Below are 20,161 nucleotides of genomic sequence, written 5' to 3'. Positions count from 1 at the left end.
AGGAACCATAAACCTCAGAGACAACACCCAGACCACACTGCGCCTGGGGAGGCTATTTCTCAGGGATGACAGGAGGAAGTTGCACCGGGGGCTCCCCTGTAAGCAAGCCCCGGGACCCTGCGACAGTCGGCCACCCCTGCATCCTCGGATGCCTCCGCTGGGCACCAGGAGGCCGTGGTCCCACGCGGCACTGCGCCGCGTCTATGTCCGTCCCGGGAAAGGCCGGGCCTGGTGAGGACAGCCCCCACCTATTCCTGGAACTCGGTGGCTGACGGCGCCCAGGCAGGAGTTGGTGTCACGGCGGGAGGCCACCTGCACGAAGAGGAACAGCCTCCACACGGTGGGGCGGCTCGCCTCTGTCCAACGGGCCACGAGCAGAGGGCACGACCCAGCACGAAGGTGGCCAGGTGCACCGCAGCTACATACGGGTCCTTGAGGAGGCAGCGGCAGCCCGGGGGAGCTGCCCGAGGCGGCCGACGGAGGAGGTGCCAGAGCAGCTGCCCCAGCAGAGGCTCAGGAGGAGCAGCAAGCAGACTGGGGTCCTGGGGCGCCAGGGGCCGCCTGCCCGGAGGGGAAGCAGCTCTCCTCCACATGCAGCCAGGACACCAGCAGGGCCGCAGGCCCGATGACAGCAGCTACAGGGCCACACGGGTGATCAGAAGAGACCGGTTATCCCAGGTTCCCCCCGTTATCCTGCTTCCACCCCGTCCCCACTGCCCTCTGGGCTCCGGACCCTGTGCGGAGGGTCCTGTCAATCACCAGCACCAAGGGAGTCCCTGTCTCGGGAAGGCTCCTGAGCGTCACCTACTCACAGAGGAGGAGGCTGGGTCCCAGAGGGGGCGGGGAAACACCCTTCAGCCTGACAGGACTGGTCGGCCGTGGAGCTGGGACCCCAGCCGCACCCGTCTTTAGGACGCCCCCACACCCAGCATGGCCCGAAGCTTCCCTGAGGCTGGGGAACAGCCCACCCCCTGCCAATCGCCCCAGCCCAGAAACTCACCTGGCCCTGGCCCTGGCCCGTAAGTTTAAATCTTGAGGGACCTGAAGAACTTTAACAGTCCTTTTCTGCCTGCCCTCTGGCCTGGGGGCTCCAGCTGGTAGGACAGGCCGTAGCTGCAGGACAGAGGGACACCTGTGAGCCCCTGGAGCCACATGGCAGGGGGCCCTTCCCCCAGAGCCTGCCGGCAGCTACAGCCCACACCCCACTCCTGGCAGCCTCACCTCTGCTCCTCACGCAGGAGCTTCAGTCTCTGGAAAAAGGACAGGAAGTGCTCCTTGGGCTCCAGGTCATACTGCCTGGCCAGGAACCTGTATGTGACGATCTCCTCTAGGAAGTCAGTGACCTGGGGCAGAGGAAGGACAGGATGCAGACAAGGAGGGGGGTGAGGAGTGGGGCACTGGGATGGTCCCGGATCTTTGCTCACGGAAACCCGCCTTCCTTCCAATGCCATCCAGCCCTGCCTGTTCCCACTGTTGGGTCTCCAGCTCCTCCTCCAGGAAGGCGGCCTTGATGCCACCCCATCCCCCACCTGACAAAGCCTTTAGTGTCCTGAGCCCCGCGTGTCTTAACTCTCTCAACACACGTTAGACCCAGGGGATGGCCCGGACAAGGTCCTGCCCAGGGGGTCTTGACTACATCCCTCACCTTTCATGGCTGGGCACTCAACTCTCTCTATTTTATACCATCTCCCTGGAAGGCAGCAAGGCGGCCAAAGTACATCGGAAACAGCCCCCTGAGCCCAGAACGAGGCCGGAACGTCCCCACCCTTTCTCAAGGTGGAGGACCGCCAGGGCCCTCCAAGGGGCAGGCCTCCCCGGAAACAGCACCCGGGCCTGGCCCGGGCTTGGGGCTACCGAGAAGCGGGGACTGCACTGGGGAGCTGAGGCCTCAGGCGGGAAGGCACTGCCAGCCCCCCGATGTGCTTCCTGCCCTGAAGGAGCAGCATCCCTCCCCCAGGGCAGGGCCTGACGGGGAGACCAGTCCTGCCCACATGCTGCCCCCTGGAGCCCTCAGCCCCACCTGCCCTGGGGCCAGGACCGGCTTAGGTGGGTCCTTCTGGCAGTCCTCTCCAAGAAGCCCAGGTCCTGGGGTGGAGGGGGGACTCAGGAGGGGGGTGGCTGGTGCTGAGAGGTCCGGGCTCACTGGGGGCTCTCTCCTCCCTAAAGCTCACCATCCTGCCCCCCTGAGCCCTGATGGATCACTCACGTCCACATGATGTTCCTGTTGTTTCTCTAAGACTTCGTACAGGATCAGTCCGAGCGGCGGGATCATGCCCTGTGCCACCGGGGTGGGGCGGTGATGAGTCCCCACCTGCCGCAGGGGTGCCCACAGAGCCTCCCCTGAACCCCACACCCGCAGCCCCCAGCTCCCTTGGATCACCCACCCTGTGCTGCCTCCCTCCCCTCCCTTCGCCCTGCTCTCCCGTCCCGGGCCCTCCCAGGGCTGGCTTTTGGCCAGTCCCAGGTCCTGTGGTCCCTGCTCCTGTCCTCCAACTTCCCCCTGTACCCAGCTGCTCTCGCCCTCCTCCTGGTCACACCAGAGCTGGCAGTTCAGAGCTTGTGGGACCAGGAGCAGGTGCAGGGTCACCCCACCACCCTGACCCTGGCCACGCCACGCTCACCTGCTTCTTCATATCCTGGGATGCCCTGGGGGACTGCGGCCATCGCCTCAACATGGCCCTCGCCTCCTGCAAGGTGCACGACACTCAGGTGCTCATGCTCCCCTCCCACGTGGCCTCCCACAGCCAGACCGTGGTGGATGGATGGCTCGCCCGAGCCCCCTGGCACCTACGCTGTCCCCACCTCCAGCAGGCTCTCAGCCTAGAGCGACCCCAGCTCCAACACACACAAACTCATGGGGGTCCTTGGGCCACGGCCGCCACCCTGAGAGGGTCAGGGGAGGTCCCTCTGCCTCCCAGGGTGCCCTGAGCCCTCACTGTCACCCGGCTATCAGCACGGCTCCCCTCACATGACCAGGGGGGTGCACAAAGCTGAAGCGCGTCTTGGGCTCCCTGGACCCTGCTCACCAGGGAGGCCCACACCCCAGGGTGACGGCAACCCTCCATGTGCACATGAGGAGCCCGAGGCCACAGAGGGTCCGTGACAGGCTCAGAGGACCCAGGGGACAAGCCGACGTTGCTCAGCCACAGGCCCCAACCCTGCTGCCGACGCCACGCCATCCCCAGCCCTGACCGGGGGTCTGTCCCCTGGGTCCTCACTGGATGCCAGGCCCACAGTCAAGTGGAGCCAGGGAGGGAGACAGACGAGGCCCTCATAGGCCTGGGGGACCCTACTTTCCCCATCAGCTTCCCCGTCTCACCCTGCACTCCTCGAGTCTTCCCCAAAGCTTTGCCACAGCGCGGCAGAGGACTTGCCCCAGGGACCCCTCCCTTCCAGACCTCCAGCCCCCATTTACCTTGAGGAGCTGCTTCCCTTTAAGCCCCTTGTTCCTCTTTTTAAGTTTTTTGTAGATCCAGGAGCTCTTCCTATGGGGAGGGGAGAGGAGGAGGGACACATGTGGCCAGCAGGCGGAGAGTCTCGGGTCCGACCCCTTTTCCTGGAGATCCTAGAAGGCCCACTAGCCCGCAGGAGGCTTTCCACCATGGCCCTGAGCTCCGGGGAATCCGTGGCCTGTGGAGGGGGCTTCATGTTTCCCCCCGGGGCCTCCATTCCCAGTTCTCCCAGGGGCGAATCTGCTTTGGGCAAGGTCGCTGTCCTTGGGGCAGAGACCTCCTGCTGCAGAGCACAAGCTCAAGATCTCCAATGGGCTTCAACCCACACCTAACATTGCAGGAAACTGATTCCTGCAGGGGTACCCGTGGCCTACCCCACAGGGGCCCCCAAGAGCCCGCCATCCCCGCCCCTAGGCTCTGCCGCCTCCCAGGAAGTCCCAGCCCACTGAGGGACACTGCAAGGTGTAGGGGTGTCCCTGTCCACTCAGGTGCCCTGGTCCCAGGGACAGGGCTACCCACCAGGAAACATGTCCCCAGGTGCTCTCCAGGCGACGTACAGGAGGGCGCTGCAGGGCGAAGATGATGGCACGGAAGGACTCGAAATTTCTGAGAGCCAGACACTCCTGGGAGGGAAGACAGAGCTGAGAGCGTGGCCTGCTTCTCTGCTTCTGTCCCCCCATGAACTCCTGTCCTTAAGGAGACAGACACCCAGGGAGCCCAGCACACCTGGTACCTGGTGAGCAGCCCTCCTGGGTGGAGGACTGTGGCTCAACCCAAGGAAGGGGCCAGGGATGGCTGTCCCACCCCCGGGGCCTGCGAGTCCAGGTCCGCACGCCCCTGGCAGGAGGCCCCAGGGACCGTGCAGGGTAGACCGCAGGCACCCATCCTGAGAGCTGGCCAAGGAGGGGACCCCGGGGGCCGTCCCATGACAGACCTTGGCCACCTGGATCCAGAATTCCACCACTCGGGCCCTGTCCTGGGCCATCCTGCTCGGGGCCCTCAGGCAGGAGGAGATGACCCAATGAAACGTGGTACCAAACTGCCTGATGACGTTAAGGATGTTGGGGGCCAGGAGCACAATGGCTTCCCTCAGTGGTTGTCTCTCTACGTAGACCTTGCATTCACCACATTCAACCCTACTGTACAGCTCCTGGGGATGATAAGAGGTGTCATCCAGCTGTGCCCCTGGTGCCCCTGTTCCCAGGCAGGGTCACTGGTCAGAGCTGGGGCCCAGGCAGCTGGGGACGTGCTGTGAGCCTTGTGGCCGTCCGGACTCCAGACCCCGTCCACTGAGGCGCCCAGGACCGGATGCACAGGACCCCACAGTGATGGGGCACAGAGGGGCTTTGCTCACAGGGACCCTCACTCACGTCCTCCCTGAGGCACAAGGCAGCTCACGCCTGCCCAGCCTGGGGCATCTGCCTCCCATGCTGCCACCCCGTGGATCCCGCTCCCCACTCAGGTGCAGTCTCCCCTGAAACAACTCCACCCAGGGCCTTTGTTGGTGTCTGCGTCTCCCACGCAGTCAGGTCCATGGCAGGGGCCTCTGAAGTGCGGAGGCCATAGGAGCCTGCCAGGCCAATGGCCCGAGTACCTCAGGCCCTGGCAGCACCTCCCTGAGCACCCCTCCCCTGCCCTGCCCCTCCCTGCCCGGCCAGGCCCTGCCCACCTTCCCTCCGCTCCTCCTCATTGGTCTGCAAGGATCCCTAAGGGCCAGCCCTACTGTCCCCGTGTGGTCAGTGAGGGCTTGGGGGTGAGGAGCGTCTCTCAGGGCACATGGTGAGTCCGTGGGGAAGCTGGGACGTGGGCCCACATCACAGGAGTCCACGTCAGGGGCGGGCAGGTCTGGGGCAGCCCGTGACACAGGGAAGGCCCACCCCCGACCCCGAGAGCCCGCTCCGCTCACCGCACACATCAGGGTCAGCTGCTCGGCCACCAGGCGTGGGGCAAACGCCAGGATGGTCCGCACCCTCTCCCTCGGCAAATCCCGGGTGCTCACGGCACAGGGGCTGGTGGGCTCCAGGACCACCTCTGGCTCTGCCAGGCCCTGTGCCATTCCTGCAGGTGACACGGGCCCTGCACCCGAGGACTCATGGGGCTCCAGCTCGGGGCCTGAGACCAGTCCTGGGATGTCCCAGGGGCTCACAGCACAGGGGCTGGTGGGCTCTGGACCTGGACCTGGCTCTGCCACACCTGGTGCCATTCCAGCAAGTGCCCTGGGCCCCAGGCCCGAGGGCTCACGGGGCTCCAGCTCAGGGCCTGGCCCCTGGGCTGAGGCCACTGCTGGGACATCCTCCGGCTCTGCAGGGGCGGAAGCAGGTGACACCGGCCGTCGCTCCAGCACAGGGTTCTCAGGGAGCTCCTGGACGGGCTCTAGCCACAAAGCCGGCCCTCCCCGTGTCTCTGGAGCCAGCTGCATCTGCCGTGGTTCTGGAGCAGGACACAGAGGAAGGGTCACCGCGGGCCTGATTCCCCGTGCCTCACAATGACAGAAGAGCCCTCACTGCCTTGAAGGGAACCCCAGTCCGGGAAGCCCACCCTACATGGTCCTCTGGCCGCAGCCCCTCACCTTCCAGCTCTGCCACCGTGGGCCCCAGGTGCTCCTCCTGGACCAAGTGGTGGAGGACTTGGCCCACCAGGGTGGATGAAAGCTGGCTGGCATTGATGGCGCAGGGCACATGCTCGGGCTCCAAGGCAAGGCGCCTAGCCTGTCCCATCCTGCAGCTGGGGTAAGGCCTGGGGGTGGCAGAGTGAGAAGCCTGGTCTTTCCAGCCACACTGCCCTCCGGGTCCACCCTTGTGTGGGCCTGGCCGCTGTGCACTCCCCTGCCTGTCCAGGCACCTGCCCCTCCCCCTTCCTGACCCTGCGTGTCTCTCCTGGGACCCCATCCTCTCCCATGCTCCCGACTAGGAAGTCCCCAGTCGCCAGCCCGCCCATGGGAATCCAAAGATGAGTGACCTGCTGGGCTCTCCCTGCCCCAAGGCCTAAACGCCACCTCCACCCATTTTGTGCACATAGGCAGTGCCCCCTCCTGGCCCAGTGAACGCTCACTTTCTCAGATCCTCCTCTGGCCCCTTGTCATGCCCCCTATTACATGAGGAGGCCGTGAGGGTATCACCCGTGATGCTTCCCGGCTGTGACCTGCGGATGACGCCTGAAGTGACTGCCCGACTCCACACGGGATGGGGTCCCAGTACTGTGTCTGCTTCCTTCACTCAGTTATGCTAAGTGACCCCAACGGGTCTGCACAAAGTGGGTGCTGCATACCTATTTTGGCTGAAGGAAGTCCTACCCGAACCTTCCCAGGTACCCCTCTGCTGTCCCCAGAGGTCCCTCGTTGTGGCCATGATGAGGACAAGGACCGGGCACAGCCACAGGGAATCGTGAGCCTCCGTTCCAAAGGCTGCTTTCCATGTGCTTTTCCAAGTGAGCCAGGCTTCAGGCCACTGACGGGTGAGGCCAAAGGCTTTTCATTGGGTAAAGAGAAGTAAGCCCCGAAGTGGCCCAGCTTGGCCGGCCGTCCTTTCTGCACTGCCGGGCGCCAGGGGAGCCCCTCTAAGCTCCTCCCATGTTCCCCATGGGCACCCTAGCAGGCTGGTCGCCAGCCACCCTGCCCGTCAGAGGAGCACGCTGAGGCTCAGACACATGTGGGGACACTCAAGACACACCGCGGGCTGTGGGCAGAGGCCCGACTGTGCCGAGGAGGGGGTGGGTGCTCACCGGGGGAGCCGCTGGCCCATGGTGGGCTGGTCAGCGTCCTCGGGAGGGAGAGTGGCCTCGGGAGCGCTCCGGCTGGTGTTTGGAGCTGGTTCCACTCGTGCCGTGCGCTTTCTCCCCTTCCTCCTCACGCCTGTCCGGGGAGCCCTGCGCTTGGGGACCTCAGTCCCATGGACAGATGGCTCAGGTTCACGCTGAGGGGGGCAGCAGGGAGATAGTCAGTGGGAAACCCAGGAACCACCAGGAGGGAGGTTTGCAGCTCACCCGAGAGCCCCCAGCCCCCTGGGATGCAAGCAAGGAGAGGCACGGACTGCCCCCGGGAGCGAGGTTCCAACAGGCCCTCTGGAGTGGGTCTGTTGACCAATCTCGTGGGGCAGTCCTGGGGTGTAGGCAGCCTGCCCCAGGTCCAGGGAGATGGAGTAGGTAAATCCATCCATCAGCTCCTCCTCACTCCCCAGTGTGGAGCTCTTCAAAGCCATAGCCTGGTAGCGGGGTAGGAGGCAACCGGGGCTGCGTGGACCTCCCCACAGGGGGCAATGTGGAACCCAAACCCTGCCCCCGAGGTCAGGCACACAGGGCCATCTGCCTAGACCTCCAGTCCCTGGGGGAAGAAGAGGACACCCCCCCGGGCTCAGGATTAACATGTGGGTGGAAGTACCTGGTCCCCACACTCACCGCCCCCTCCTGCCCAGCCTTCAGTCCCCCCATGCCCCACACCCACCGCACACACACAAGGAGCCGGGGGAAAGGTCAGCCCGGGACGGCTCACACTTGTGGCCTGGCCCTGGAGTGGCCCGCTCTGGGCTGCCCTGTGTTACCTCGGGGCTCCTCGGGACACACAGACAGAGGCGAAGGTGGTCTCTCAGCCAACGCCCACAGCGAGCAGGAAGACTCTCCCTCTCGGCTTCCCTGACTCCCACGCCTTCAGAAGGCTCCGCACAACAAGACCGCATGTTGCTCTGTCGAGCGCCTCCGGTCAAGTGAGCAGGACTGGGGTCTGCGACCAGCAGCTGGGTTCCGTCCGGGTCACAATTCAGGTTCTACTGGGCGTGTCTTCAGTGACATCACTTCTTCGAGGGTCCATTTCCTGGGCCCCTCCCTGCATTCAGACACGCCCACATGCCCCTCTGGGCTGCTGACTGCCCACCCTCCTGGCCCTTGCCGTGCATGAGTACACAGATCTCCACCAGAGCCCTCCCCTCGCTCTTTGGCAGTGACACCAGGGTCCCAGCTCTGAGGAGACAAGAGCTGAGCTCAGGCCGCTTTTTGTCACCAGTTCCCTGTCCTGCTGAAGCCACAGCAGCTGCCCAATGTCCCAACCTGCACAGGGAGGGTCATGCCAGACATTCCTCCCTAGGGACATCCCCAGGGATACATGGATGACCCCTCCAGCTCCTGGGGGCTGGTGTCACGTGTGTGCGACGCACAGACTCAGAGATGGAAGAATGCCAACCAGGCTTGGCATGGAGCGTGGAACAGCACGCAAGTCAGGCCGGGGTCTGTGCCTTGTGATCTTGGGCAAGTCGGTCTCACGCTAGGCTGTTTTCAGGTGTGCACCTTGAAGGGGCAGCAATGAGAGGAGATACAGGTGTTGCCATCTACTGGCATCCACCTTCCAAAGGTCCGGGTTGCTCTCAAACTATGTGCTTTTCAGACCAAACAGTAAATGGGTCAGAGTAGCACACTGGAAATGAGGTCTATGCTGCCTCTGAAATCCGAGGTGGTCCACCAGGCTGCTGTGCCCTTTGTGTGTGGGGGGTGGAGGAGGGGTCCAGGTACAGCACCTTATTCATCACCTTAGGAGAGCTTGGCATGTCCACACGATAGACTTCTAGAAACTTCTCTAAGATGAAAGGTCCCTGAATTTTTGTTGGATTTATTTCCCACCTTCTGACACGTGACTGTGCTATCAATATGCCTAGATGAGCTGTACTTCCTGATCACTGGGTCCAGTCAGCCTAGTACCATCACTGGGATGGGCCAGTGTGACATCTTCTGGAGGGAAAAGGAGATGAAGGTTCCTTCTGACTAAATGACAGCCTAAGTCTGGAGGTCTGATATGCCTCTGAGATAGTTTTCTCTCCTTGCCGGCTGAAAGCTAACTGCCCTGCTGGTCTTTACTCATAGGAGGAGAACAAAGAGCATTTTCCTGACCAATACTTACACACTGGGTGCTTGGGGATCAAGTGATGAAGCCCCATGTGCAGCAGTAGCTGCAATTTGAGACACTCCGATTACGGTGACCATCATGCACAGTCATCTCCAAGATACATCCATCCGTTTTCTGAGTAGGCCACGTGAGTGACTTCAATAAGGGTATGTGGAAATCACCACCCCAACATCTTTCAAGTCCGTGGTGGTAACTCCAGTCTGTATCCTCTCCTGGAAGGCATTACTGCTTTCAATATATACTTCAGAGGGAGTTCTAGAGGCTTGTACTTGACCTGCCACACAGCACGAACTCCTGGCCGGCACAGTCCCCTGTGGCTAGCAAGGAGGAAGCCGGGAGCTCTGCGTCCCTGGACAGCTCGACCCTGTGGCCTCTGACACTGAAGGAGCGGCACTGCGGGCACTTGGTCGGGGTGGGGGGGTGCTGCTCCTGATACCAAGACCGGGTCCTCGTCCCTGAGATCAAATCACAAAACACAATGACCAGGTTTTGAGGAAAGGAAAGAATAGTTTATTGACTTGCTAGCAAGCGAGGGAGTGGCAGGCTCCTGCCTTAGAGAACCACCGTCCTCCCGACACACAAGCGGTCAGGGCTTTTCGAGGGGAAATCGTGGGAGAGGGGCTGGGGTGCAGACACATGAAGGTAGGCTGCTTGCAAGGGCCCAAGCAGACATTCCTGCACCGATTCACTAGCTTTCTGTTTTTCTTTTCTGCTCCTCCTCAGTCCCCGGGCACTGGATGCTTGGGGTTGAACAAAATCAGCTTTCAGCTTTAACTCTGACCCTCAGACGCAGAAAATCTAGAGAAGAAGAAGAAACTGCCGCCCCGCCCCACCCCCGCCCATTAGTGGACAAAGTTTCTGGGGCTGTTTGAGTTCACTTTCCAGTAAATGTTAGTGTTCAGTTTTGAACAAAGATTTGATTCCCCTTTTGTTCTATTACAAATTTATCTCTTAACTGTTACATTCCCTTAAGAGCAGCCCCAAAACAGAATCTGAAATGCCTTGAGGGAGAGTTTCTGACTTTATTCCCCCGAAGATAGCCACAAGTTGAAAAAAACAGCTCTAAGCGTTTCTTGGAATATCAGTGCTGGCTGACAAGACAGGAACTGCCATCTGCGGTTCAGATTTCCAGTGGACTTGGCTTATGTGTTCAAATTCTGCAAATGTTGCTGTTAGAATCAGCAAGGGAGTGTCTCCTTGCAACTGCCTGGAGCCGGCAGCCTTGCATTTAATACTCGCATGCAGAATTTTCTCAAGAGCCCCTCCCCCACTTCTAGCACATGGACAAGTTGGGGAAATGAGAAGAGGGGACCCACAGAGGCCTTTATGTCCAGACCTACTGCCCCACTCCTTAGCTCGATGACATACACACCTCATTTTATCTGTTTTAATATATGTATTAAATAGTATATATTACACAGTATAATAATACCTCATGTTATTTATCCTTGAACCTCTCATGTATGAAGGGTTCCCATGCATACAAAATTAAATTTGATATTCTGCTTATCTGTCTAATGTCAGTTTAATTATTGCACCAGTGAGAAGAACCTTGAACTTTTCTTCCCCAACAGCCTATGCACTCAGCATGACTTTGTCAAGGTACAACCATGTTGTGACTAATACCAATTCTTCATTCTTTAAAAAAAAGGAGCAGGCCCAAGATGGGGTAACTCAGGCTAAGCCCCATATCTGGGCTTAATAATAAGCCGATATTTAATAATAAAGGAAGACTTAATACCTAACCTATTGTAGTTTTGGCCTATCTCAAGACTATGATCTTAATCAGTCAATTTGGAATTGCTAGTCATCACTAGTGAGGTAATTTGCCCTGTAGACTCCCACAGAAAGGTGTCTTAAGCCTAAAAGTATCTTTTCTTTCCTAAAAAGCCTTTCCTTCCCTACAGCCCTTCAGAACATGGGATAATGCCTGTTTTTAGTGAATGGCTGAATAAAACCAATTAATCGTCAGATTCACTCAGCTGAATTTTGGTATGTAACAATTTTTATGACCCAATAATATTCCTCTGTACGGATATATCACACTTTCTTGATCTATTCATGCCTTAACGGACATTTCGATTGTTTCCAGCTTTTGACTATGATAAATAATGTTGCTATAAAATTCATGTACAAGTTTTTTGTCCAAAGATATGCTTTCATTTTTCTTGGGCATATACCTACGAGAGGAAGTAATGGGTCATATGGTATTTCTAGGTTTACTTTTTGAGGAACTGCCAGACTGTTTTCCAAAATGGCTACACCATTTTATATTCACATCAGTGTGAATATAAAGATTTCATATTTCTCCATATATTTCTGCATTTATTATCTCACCTTTTGATTCTCGCCATCCCTGTGGTTATGAAGTAGTATCTCACTGGGGTTTTGGTTTGCAGTTCCTCGTTGACTAATGGGGTCTTTTCATGAGCCGCTTGCATGTCTTCCTCAAAAAAAATGTGAATCAGAACCTTTGCTGTTTTTAAATTGAGTTATTTGACTTTTTATAATTAAGTTTTAAGAGGTCTTTAGATACTTTCTATTCAAGTCCCTTATGAGATACATGATTTGCATAATTTTCTTCCATCAGTGGATTGTGTTTTACTTTAATGTTTAAAATTTTTCAGGCTAGGCTGTATTTTCATTAAATACATGAATTTACTCCTAATCGCCTTTCACAGAGGTCACAACGATAATTTTGAAAATTATCAGCAAGAAAAAGCGTATTGTCACACACAGGGCAGCTCTAGACAATTGGTGTACAATGTTGTGCTTATAGGTAATATGGTACACTTGAACATTGTTGTGTAGGTCTCGCGCTGTGTGTTTTACTACAATAAGAAAATTAATTGGTGTCAAGAGTTTTTTTTTTAATGAAGCTTTTAAATAAAAAAAAAATTAAAAGGCTTTAAAAAAAAGAATAACTCATAGCCACCTCCTGAGCTGGAATAAGGCCAATCAGCACTCCAGTATCGTCAGTAGGCAGCTTCAAATGGATCGCCTCAGTTCCATGTATTATGGGCACTGAAAGAACGGTGCCACAACTCTTCGAGCACTCTCAGCCAGCACTCAGTCCTCAGCCACAGGTAGCTGGGGCCAGGGCTTCAGATGCTGAAATCCCGTTCCTCCCAGGGGGTCAGCCCTGAGCGGGAGCTGAGATGACAGGCTGGCACATGGTCTAGGCTGCCGTAAGTAGTCTGAAGTGGGGTCTTCACCAGTGTTAGCTGGAAGGAGCTATGGAGAGAATACTGTTGATACAAATACCACACACTCTCCTGTTCCTTACAAATCTTCACAGATTTTCTTGAATGAACAAAAGTTCATCATTCACCATTTGCCTTGTTAAAAAACAAAATTCAACTGCGTACATTTTAAAGGTCTTACTGGATTTTTTCAGTGATTCGTGAACTGAGCAGTATCCCATTTAGTAAACAGATAGGCACACTGAAGAAGTGTGAAAAAGAAGAGGGTTTTAAAGGCAGGTTGTTGGACAAAGATGTTATTAGCCAAGAGTGGATTCAGGCAAGGTCACCCTCCTTGGGGGTCTGTAGGGGTCTAAGCAGATGGCTTACTTGGCCTGTACTGATGAGGAAATTCCAGACTGACTGGTTATGATTACACTCCCCGGAGAAGCTGTAACTACAACTAGGTTAGCTACTTAAAAAAAATCCTTTAAAATACCTTCTTAGTTATCAAAAGAGACAAACAATATATATTCCTGGCAGTACTTAATAACCACCTCGGACATAAGTGTATTTAAAGAGGGTGCAAAGGATATTTTATTTTCTTATGTCTGCCAGGCACTAGAGATTCAGGACGGCTGACTGGTAAGGATTCTCATCATTAGCCACCCCCTGCCTATTTTTCCAGTATCTTTTGCTTCAGGCTTTGATGTCTAACAGAATTTGGCAAGGTTTTTCATTAATTTTAGTTTCCCCTTGACTGTTTAAAGGAATATATCAGTTTATCAGAATACCTCTCAAAGTTTAATCAACTCTGAGAGGAACTCGTATGAGGGACCCCCATCAAGGGTAGATTTTGTATTTAAGTTGATGTTGAAGAATCTGTACAAGGTCTTTAAAGATCATCTCTGGTTCAATATCCCAGCTGATTACAAAAGAGACGTTGATTTTTCTCAGCCAATGATTTAAATGTTTGGACTCTCAGGAGGGTATAATGGGAGTGGCTTAGGTATTATTTTACATATCTATCATGTCTTTAATTTTTTATTGGCCTTTTACAATGAAACTTTAACAAAGCTGTTTTGGAATCTTAAAGCCTTTGGGAAGCTTCTACATACCAATTAAGATAAGTATCCCATTCTGTGCATTTTACTTTCGAAACTTTACTTTCAGTTTCAGCACTTCCAAAAGGAATTGATTTTGTCTAATTGAATGTTCCCCATTATGGCCATTGTAAGTGTAGGCTGATTTTTAATAAGATTTTACCATTACTCTGGAACCATAGCTCTTAGATATGAAATAAGGTGTGCAGGAGGCGGTATGCTCGACTCTTTGGAATTTAAGAGTTCCTTTTTTTTTCTTTTAGCTAAGCATTTGGGTCTTTCAGAGCCAAACTAACACCTAAGAGGGATGTGCCGCTGGGTGGGAGATTGTGTGGTGTTTTACAGTGTACCTTGTTGCATGGAAATTTTCCTGAGGTTGGTGGGTGACTCAACGTCAATCTAACCTCTTCCTTGACCAACCTATCCTAACATAGGAGTCTTGGAGTCAGGTGGTGAGCACCCTAACGGCTTTTAAATGCTCGACCCGTGCCCACCAATTTTTGTGGCTTTCAGATTCCAAGAAGCCCACTACCAATAATAGCTTTTACCTCATGTGCACCTCAACATACCAGTAGTAACCAAAAAGGTATTACCGCAAAATGGCCAAGAGAAGGCCCAGTGTGCACCACCACTAATTCCCAGTTTGGAACTGGGGACTTAGGAAAGGACTGAACCAGCAGACCCCAACAAATGGATTGGAACTGAGGACTGCAAAAAAAAAAATGAATTTGTGGACTGGACTTACAAGCCAATTAGACTGTGCCCTCAACACAAAGACGAGCTCAGAACTGAAGGAAAGCATGAGAAAGAGAAAGTATTCAAAGGGTTCGTGGGAATCATGCCTCTGTTCCTCGTTTTCCCCAAAGCTGTCAGTTATCCTTTGGATAACTCTTATATCACACTCCTTTATGGTTTATGGTCATTTTTACCGGAATTCATTACACCCCTCTCTTCCACTACAGGTGTGATCCTGGGAGTAACTAACAGAAGGGCCCTGAAAGAAAACGTGATTTCCATTTTTGCTATAAAGAATAAATGAGAAATTAGTTTCATGACAAAACTGTAACTATAAAATAAGAAATAAAGTTTGAAGGAAAAATACTGAATTGTATGCACATGATAATATTGACTCATGGCATATAATAATTAAACAGAGAAAACTGCAAAACTGATCTGAAAATCCATAGTTACAATAGGATATTTTAATATATCCTTTCAGATAAAGAAAAACACAGTATTTGTTGACATTTGATGGCTTCAACAACAGTTAATAAAATACTTCTAGGAAACAACTACAGAAGTGCTCCTTTCACAAAAAAGGAATGTATCTTTTTTTTTTTCTGGATAATTATTTTTTTATTGAAGGGTAGTTGACACACAGTATTACATTAGTTTCAGGTATACAACACCGTGATTCAACATTTATATACATGATAATTCTAGGTACCAGCTATCACCATACCAAGTTGTTACAATATTTTGACTATATTCCTTATGCTATACAAGGAATGTATTTTTAATCGTGTACAATCAAACATAATTAAAAATATATTGAGGGATTACATTCAGCTGCAAGAGGAAACAGTCTTCGTGAGAGTTAGACGGTGTTTACACTCACATGGAAGGAGTGAGTCAGAGCCACTGGTTCTGTGTACAATGTAGTAAAGAAACAAACTCATGTTGTACCTTTTGACTACATCATTGTAGCTGTCATGGTGAATCACAAAAACATATTCACTAGCACTATTAACAACATAAAGTGTTTCCTATACAAATCAGACCGTATACAGATAAAATCTAGAGAAAAGGGGAATCAGAGAACACTCCTAAACACAAAAGTCTCACTTTGTTTCCTAGTGAACACAGGAGGCCTTACAGAAAATTACAAATTCTCCTGGATCTTCGCTGTGGATCTTGTTATCATTATTAACCTACACCTCTAAGAAAATAGGTATCGAACAGTTGATGGTTAGGCAAGGGCAAAGAATCTGGAGAAGAGGCTGCAAGGTGGTCTTCTTAAAGCTTCTGTATTTCTTCTCTCTCCCTGTATGGTGGAGCCGGTATCCGACTAATGCTTTCTTCACTTTAACCTTCAAAATCTCATGCAAGTGAGGCTATTGATGAACCCTAACACAGAACCATAAAGGGGATGTCTTCTGGCAAATCTAGATCCTCACATTACCCACAGAGAAGATATCTCCTACTTTGTCATGTCACAAGGCTCTCAAGTCAAGTCTATTTACCAAATACCAAATACCAAATACTAGTCAGAAAGAAGGACCCAAATATGAAAATAGTAATTCATCTTGAACTATTATCATAAACTATAGTACATAAAAATTTATTCCAACTGTTCATTAGCATGGAAAGCAGAAAAGGACTCTTACCCATCATCCTCCCAAAAAGGAACTTTATCAGTAATAAAGATAGAATGTATAATGGACCAGAAATATCCAGAAATTGTCATGAAGGTCATTGGAAAATCCCAACAAATACCACACTATCATTTTTCAGTGGCCCCTCAACACAGAACAAATAAAACATTATTTTTAAAAAAATTAAACCTAATTGCATAATAGAAATACTTCTCTTACAGACCCAACAGGCTTCAAAGTGGAAACAAAATATTAACTCCTTTAGTGAATAATTACTAATTATTATTATGTACTGTTGTTTAAAGATGACTCGCAGGATGTCCACTTCGGAAAATAATTTACATTCTGCATTCCACTGGTATACAGAGGCTTAATAAACATAATATATTTAAAACTTTAATAAAACCTTTTCAAGTTGATAGTTTCCTGGAATATTTACGTTGTTTCTCATGCTACATACATTTACATTTCTTTTTGGTGTGAGTTTTCACATTCAAGGATGTGGGCCAACTGAAGTCTTTCCTACACTTCATATTCAAGAAATTTTACACAATGAGTCCTTTCCAGCCTTCAGAAGGAACTGGGATGATAGTAGACTTTCCCAGTCTTCACATTTAAATGATATTTCTTGTGTGTGCACTCTCACGTGTCTTCGCATGGTTGCGTGAGCAATGAAGGCTTTACCACAATGTTCACATTCATAGGATTTCTCTCCTGTGTGAATGCTTTCGTGTTTTTGAAGATAACTGGAACATTTGGATATTTTACTACAACCTTTATATTAATAGAATTTCTCTCCAGTGGGATTTCTTTCATGTGTTAGAAAACTCTGGTAACATCTGAAGACTTTTCCACATTCCAACACACTCATGGGGTTTCTCTCCAGTATGAGTTCTTTCATGCATTTCTAAGGAATTGTGACATCTGTAGGCTTTATCACCTTGCTTACATTGAGTCCTTACATGGGGCTTGCAAACTTTGATAATACCTGAAGGCTTTTCTACATTGTTTACATTCATAGGGTTTCTCTCCAGTGTGAGTCATCTCCTGGTATCGAACAGATTGGGAATATCTAAAAGCTTTCCCACATTCCTTGCATTCATATGGTTTCTCTCCAGTATGACTTCTTTCATGTGTTTGTAGGGAATGGTAATATTTGTAGGCTTTTCCACATAGTTCACATTCATAGGGATTTTCTCCACTGTGACTCCTTCCATGTACTCGAAATGCACTGGGAGAAGTGAATGCTTCCTCACACTGCTTACATTTATAAGGTCCATGTCCAGTGTGACTGATCCTGTGGACTCGAAGGCTTGAGAGAACACTAAACGCTTTCCCACATTCCTTACACTGATAAGGTTTTTCCCCTGTACGAGTTCTTTGATGTTTTCTAAGAGAACTGACACAAATGAAAGCTTTGGTACACAGCTTACATTCATATGGTTTCTCTCCCGTGTGAGTCCTTTCATGTGTTTGTAAGGTTTGAGGATATCTAAAGAGTTTTCCACGCTGTTTACACTGATAGGGTTTCTCTCCAGTGTGAGCTGTTTCATGTGTTCGCAATGAAGCAGAACAACTAAAGCCCTTCCCACATTCCTTACCCCTGTAAGGAACATCTCCCTTGTGTGTTATCATATGTCTTCGAAAGGTCGTGGGCCACATGAAGGCTTTGTCTCATTCCTGACATTCGTGGGGCTTTTCTCCAGTGTGAATCCTTTCATGTGTATGAAAGGATGTGTGAGAATGGAAAGCTCTTCCACATTCCTTCACTTGTACTTTTTCTCTCCGTTGTGAGTGCTCTTACGGTTTTCAAAAAATTTCAAGTAACTGAAGGCTTTACCACATTCCTTACATTTACATGGCTTCTCCATATTTCTGATACTTACATGGTTTGTGTCCAGTGTGACATTTCATGTGTCTATTAAGGGACGAGTGGCACTTGAAGACTTTTCCACATATGCTGCATTCACATGGTTTGGGTTTAGCAGTTTTGCTGTTCAGATTGAGATTTGAAATAAGGTTAAAGATTTCTCCATATTGACTGCTCTTTTTACTTCTGCACAGTCTCTCTACCTTACGATTTCTGTACAAAATGAGAAGCACATTAATAATGTTTATTAATGAATTCTTAATTATCAGTGAAATATCTGAATTATATTTTTATGATTTGTAGCAGATATGTAGGTTATCTGCCTTTCCTGAATTGTTTCAAATTGAATATAAGGCATGCTCTCAAGATGACTTCACCCTAATAATATTCATATACAGTGCTTATTAATACAGTCTCCCAAGTATCCTGTTTTGCAAACACTAAACATCTATGTCACATTTAAAGTATTTAACATTTTCAAAAAATAACTAAATTTGAAGCAAGGGTTATTTGAACTGTTTCCTTGTTTTGAAATTTCATAACACCAGGATTCTCACATGATACACTATTGTGTTGTATGAATGTGACTTACGATAGTTTTCTCCCTGCTTGTTGTGTTGATCTTCAATTTTGTGAAGTTCCCATGTTTTCCCTGAAAGGCAGAGGAAAAATGAAAATATTAGAGATCTTAGAAAAATTATTAATTCTAGGTTAATGATGAGCCGTGACCAGCCTTGTTTATTTGCCAACATCTTTCCCTTCCACAATTCTACATCTAGGAACAATACTGATGAGAAAAAGAAACACTTGTCCGATAATTGATGAAGTGAAGAAAACTCATCACCCATACCTACTGAGGCCAGGTTCCTTAAGGTTTCCTGCATCACATCCCTGTAGAGTTTCTTCTGTGAAGGATGCAGTAAAGCGCACTCCTCTTGGGTGAAGTTCACAGCCACATCCTCAATGGCCACTGAGTCCTAAAATAACCAAAATATGTGTACCACAGGTCTGTTCAGTTTCCTGGACCCAATTAGAATGTTTGTGTGGGGGGAAGGAGTTTTTCCAAACACAACCTGCAGCAGTTCTCCCAAGCCAGAAGGGTGTCCAAGAATTCAACTCAATCCCAACATTATCTTTCCTGGAGACGGCATCAAATTCCCCAGGTTAAGGGATCAGTCCTGCATGATTGCCCTCCATTCCATCCACCTCCCCCCAACATTCCAAAATCCAGTCACAAGTCCCAGGCTATTACCTGACCTTCTAACCAGCCTGTAGCTTCTGGCTACAGATTAGTTCCAATGACTTTACCCTTAAGTTCAATTAATTTGCTAGAACAGCTCACAGAACTCAGGAAGACACTTGGCATATGAACGCATGGAAATCACTGACATAATTTTAATGTAATCATGTTGCCTCTTATTTCTCCTTAATGGCAGTGCCCAGAGCCAACTGGAAAATGATAGAAATCCAATACAAATGAAACAAGCACTATAATTTCAAGACCACCATTATCTTGTAAGAAAAACTCTTTCATCTTCCTTATTATACACTATTAACTGCATTCCATGAGGCAGAGGGTCAAAGCTACATAAGGTTTTAATGAGTAAAAACGTAGTGAAAAACTGGACTTGTTTCTCTTCTATCCCTAACACCAAACACCAGAGTCCAGGAGACCTGCAAGGAGTCCAGCTTTAATAGGGTCCAGCCAGCCATGTTGTCCCTAATGTGTTCCAGATCTTTATACGTAGTCAGCGGCAGCTGGAGGAATGAAAATACTCTCATGGGGAATTCCTTTATATTTGAATAATATTTATCACAGACTCAGTCTTTCCTTTCTCTATGTCATTTGATAGGGCTAGAAAATGTATTGGAACTTGGAGCTCAGACATGAGACAGAAGGCATGTTTTATGTATAGTTCCTGAAGGGGCATAAAGGAAACATCTTCTGAGTTGTGAGGGATGTGACAGACCAAAGAAATGACTCAGATGAGTCCAGCTTGGCAAACAAATGAGTTTTATTAAGTGGTTATTTACAGAACAGTGGATGGCATTCAAGGGCAGCTGCTCTACTAAAGCCACCACTTCCTCACCTGTTAGACTAGCTTTTTATCACGGAATGAATGGGTAAGGCGGCTGTTTGGTAGAAAGACAGACATAAGCAGCCAGGGAATGGGAAGATAAGGTTCAAGGAAAAACTGCCCAGTTAGGGGGTCCCACTTGAAGACAACAAAGGCTTTGCAGGGAGATAACATCTGTGACTATCAGGACCAAACCCAACTGGTCCCAACCAGG

The 20,161-nt window shown here is 50.7% G+C and overlaps 2 protein-coding genes and 1 long non-coding RNA gene across 4 annotated transcripts in view; 1 reads left to right on the top strand and 2 right to left on the bottom strand.

The window, feature by feature from the left end:
- Window positions 1-753: 753 nt before the first annotated feature.
- Window positions 754-6,390, bottom strand: LOC130680029 (ral-GDS-related protein-like). Its single transcript, XM_057489972.1, has 9 exons — window positions 6,022-6,390; window positions 5,359-5,882; window positions 4,387-4,602; window positions 3,972-4,075; window positions 3,416-3,485; window positions 2,622-2,687; window positions 2,207-2,275; window positions 1,222-1,343; window positions 754-1,113 (listed from the first exon to the last, which is right to left on the bottom strand). Exons 1-9 carry the CDS (start codon window positions 6,338-6,340, stop codon window positions 1,026-1,028), a joined length of 1,578 nt encoding a protein of 525 aa, XP_057345955.1. The 5' UTR covers window positions 6,341-6,390; the 3' UTR covers window positions 754-1,025.
- Window positions 6,391-7,554: 1,164 nt separating this feature from the next.
- LOC118916387 (uncharacterized) overlaps window positions 7,555-20,161 on the top strand; it is a 37,147-nt gene continuing 24,540 nt past the window's right edge. The window contains exon 1 of the long non-coding RNA XR_008993041.1: window positions 7,555-7,918. This is a non-coding gene — a long non-coding RNA (uncharacterized LOC118916387). The remainder of the gene's footprint in view (window positions 7,919-20,161) is intronic.
- On the bottom strand, window positions 15,134-17,856 carry LOC130680030 (zinc finger protein 564-like). 2 transcript variants are annotated; one of them, XM_057489973.1, is made up of 2 exons: window positions 17,004-17,856; window positions 15,134-16,939 (listed from the first exon to the last, which is right to left on the bottom strand). In XM_057489973.1, the coding sequence occupies exons 1-2, from the start codon at window positions 17,659-17,661 to the stop codon at window positions 16,812-16,814; spliced, it is 786 nt and encodes a 261-aa protein (XP_057345956.1). In that variant the 5' UTR covers window positions 17,662-17,856; the 3' UTR covers window positions 15,134-16,811. The 2 variants fall into 2 exon arrangements, with proteins under 2 accessions (XP_057345956.1, XP_057345957.1); XM_057489974.1 differs by having other exon boundaries at window positions 16,797-17,856.

Source organism: Manis pentadactyla, chromosome 12 (genome assembly GCF_030020395.1).
Source record: "Manis pentadactyla isolate mManPen7 chromosome 12, mManPen7.hap1, whole genome shotgun sequence".
NCBI lineage: Eukaryota > Metazoa > Chordata > Mammalia > Pholidota > Manidae > Manis > Manis pentadactyla.
Note: the sequence above shows the minus strand (reverse complement) of the source record. Positions and strands in the feature narration are given on the sequence as shown.

Excerpts from the sequence above, each read along its gene's own strand:
- LOC130680029 (XM_057489972.1), bottom strand. The coding sequence starts at position 6,340 with ATGGGGTCCCAGGAGAGACACGCAGGGTCAGGAAGGGGGAGGGGCAGG. Across the intron at positions 2,276-2,621 it reads CCCAGGATATGAAGAAGCAG|GGCATGATCCCGCCGCTCGG; the intron begins GTGAGCGTGGCG and ends CCGGTGGCACAG. Across the intron at positions 1,344-2,206 it reads AACAGGAACATCATGTGGAC|GTCACTGACTTCCTAGAGGA; the intron begins GTGAGTGATCCA and ends CCTCTGCCCCAG.
- LOC130680030 (XM_057489973.1), bottom strand. The coding sequence starts at position 17,661 with ATGTGGCCCACGACCTTTCGAAGACATATGATAACACACAAGGGAGAT. Across the intron at positions 16,940-17,003 it reads ACCCTATGAATGTAAACAAT|GTGATAAAGCCTACAGATGT; the intron begins GTAGAAAAGCCT and ends AATGTAAGCAAG.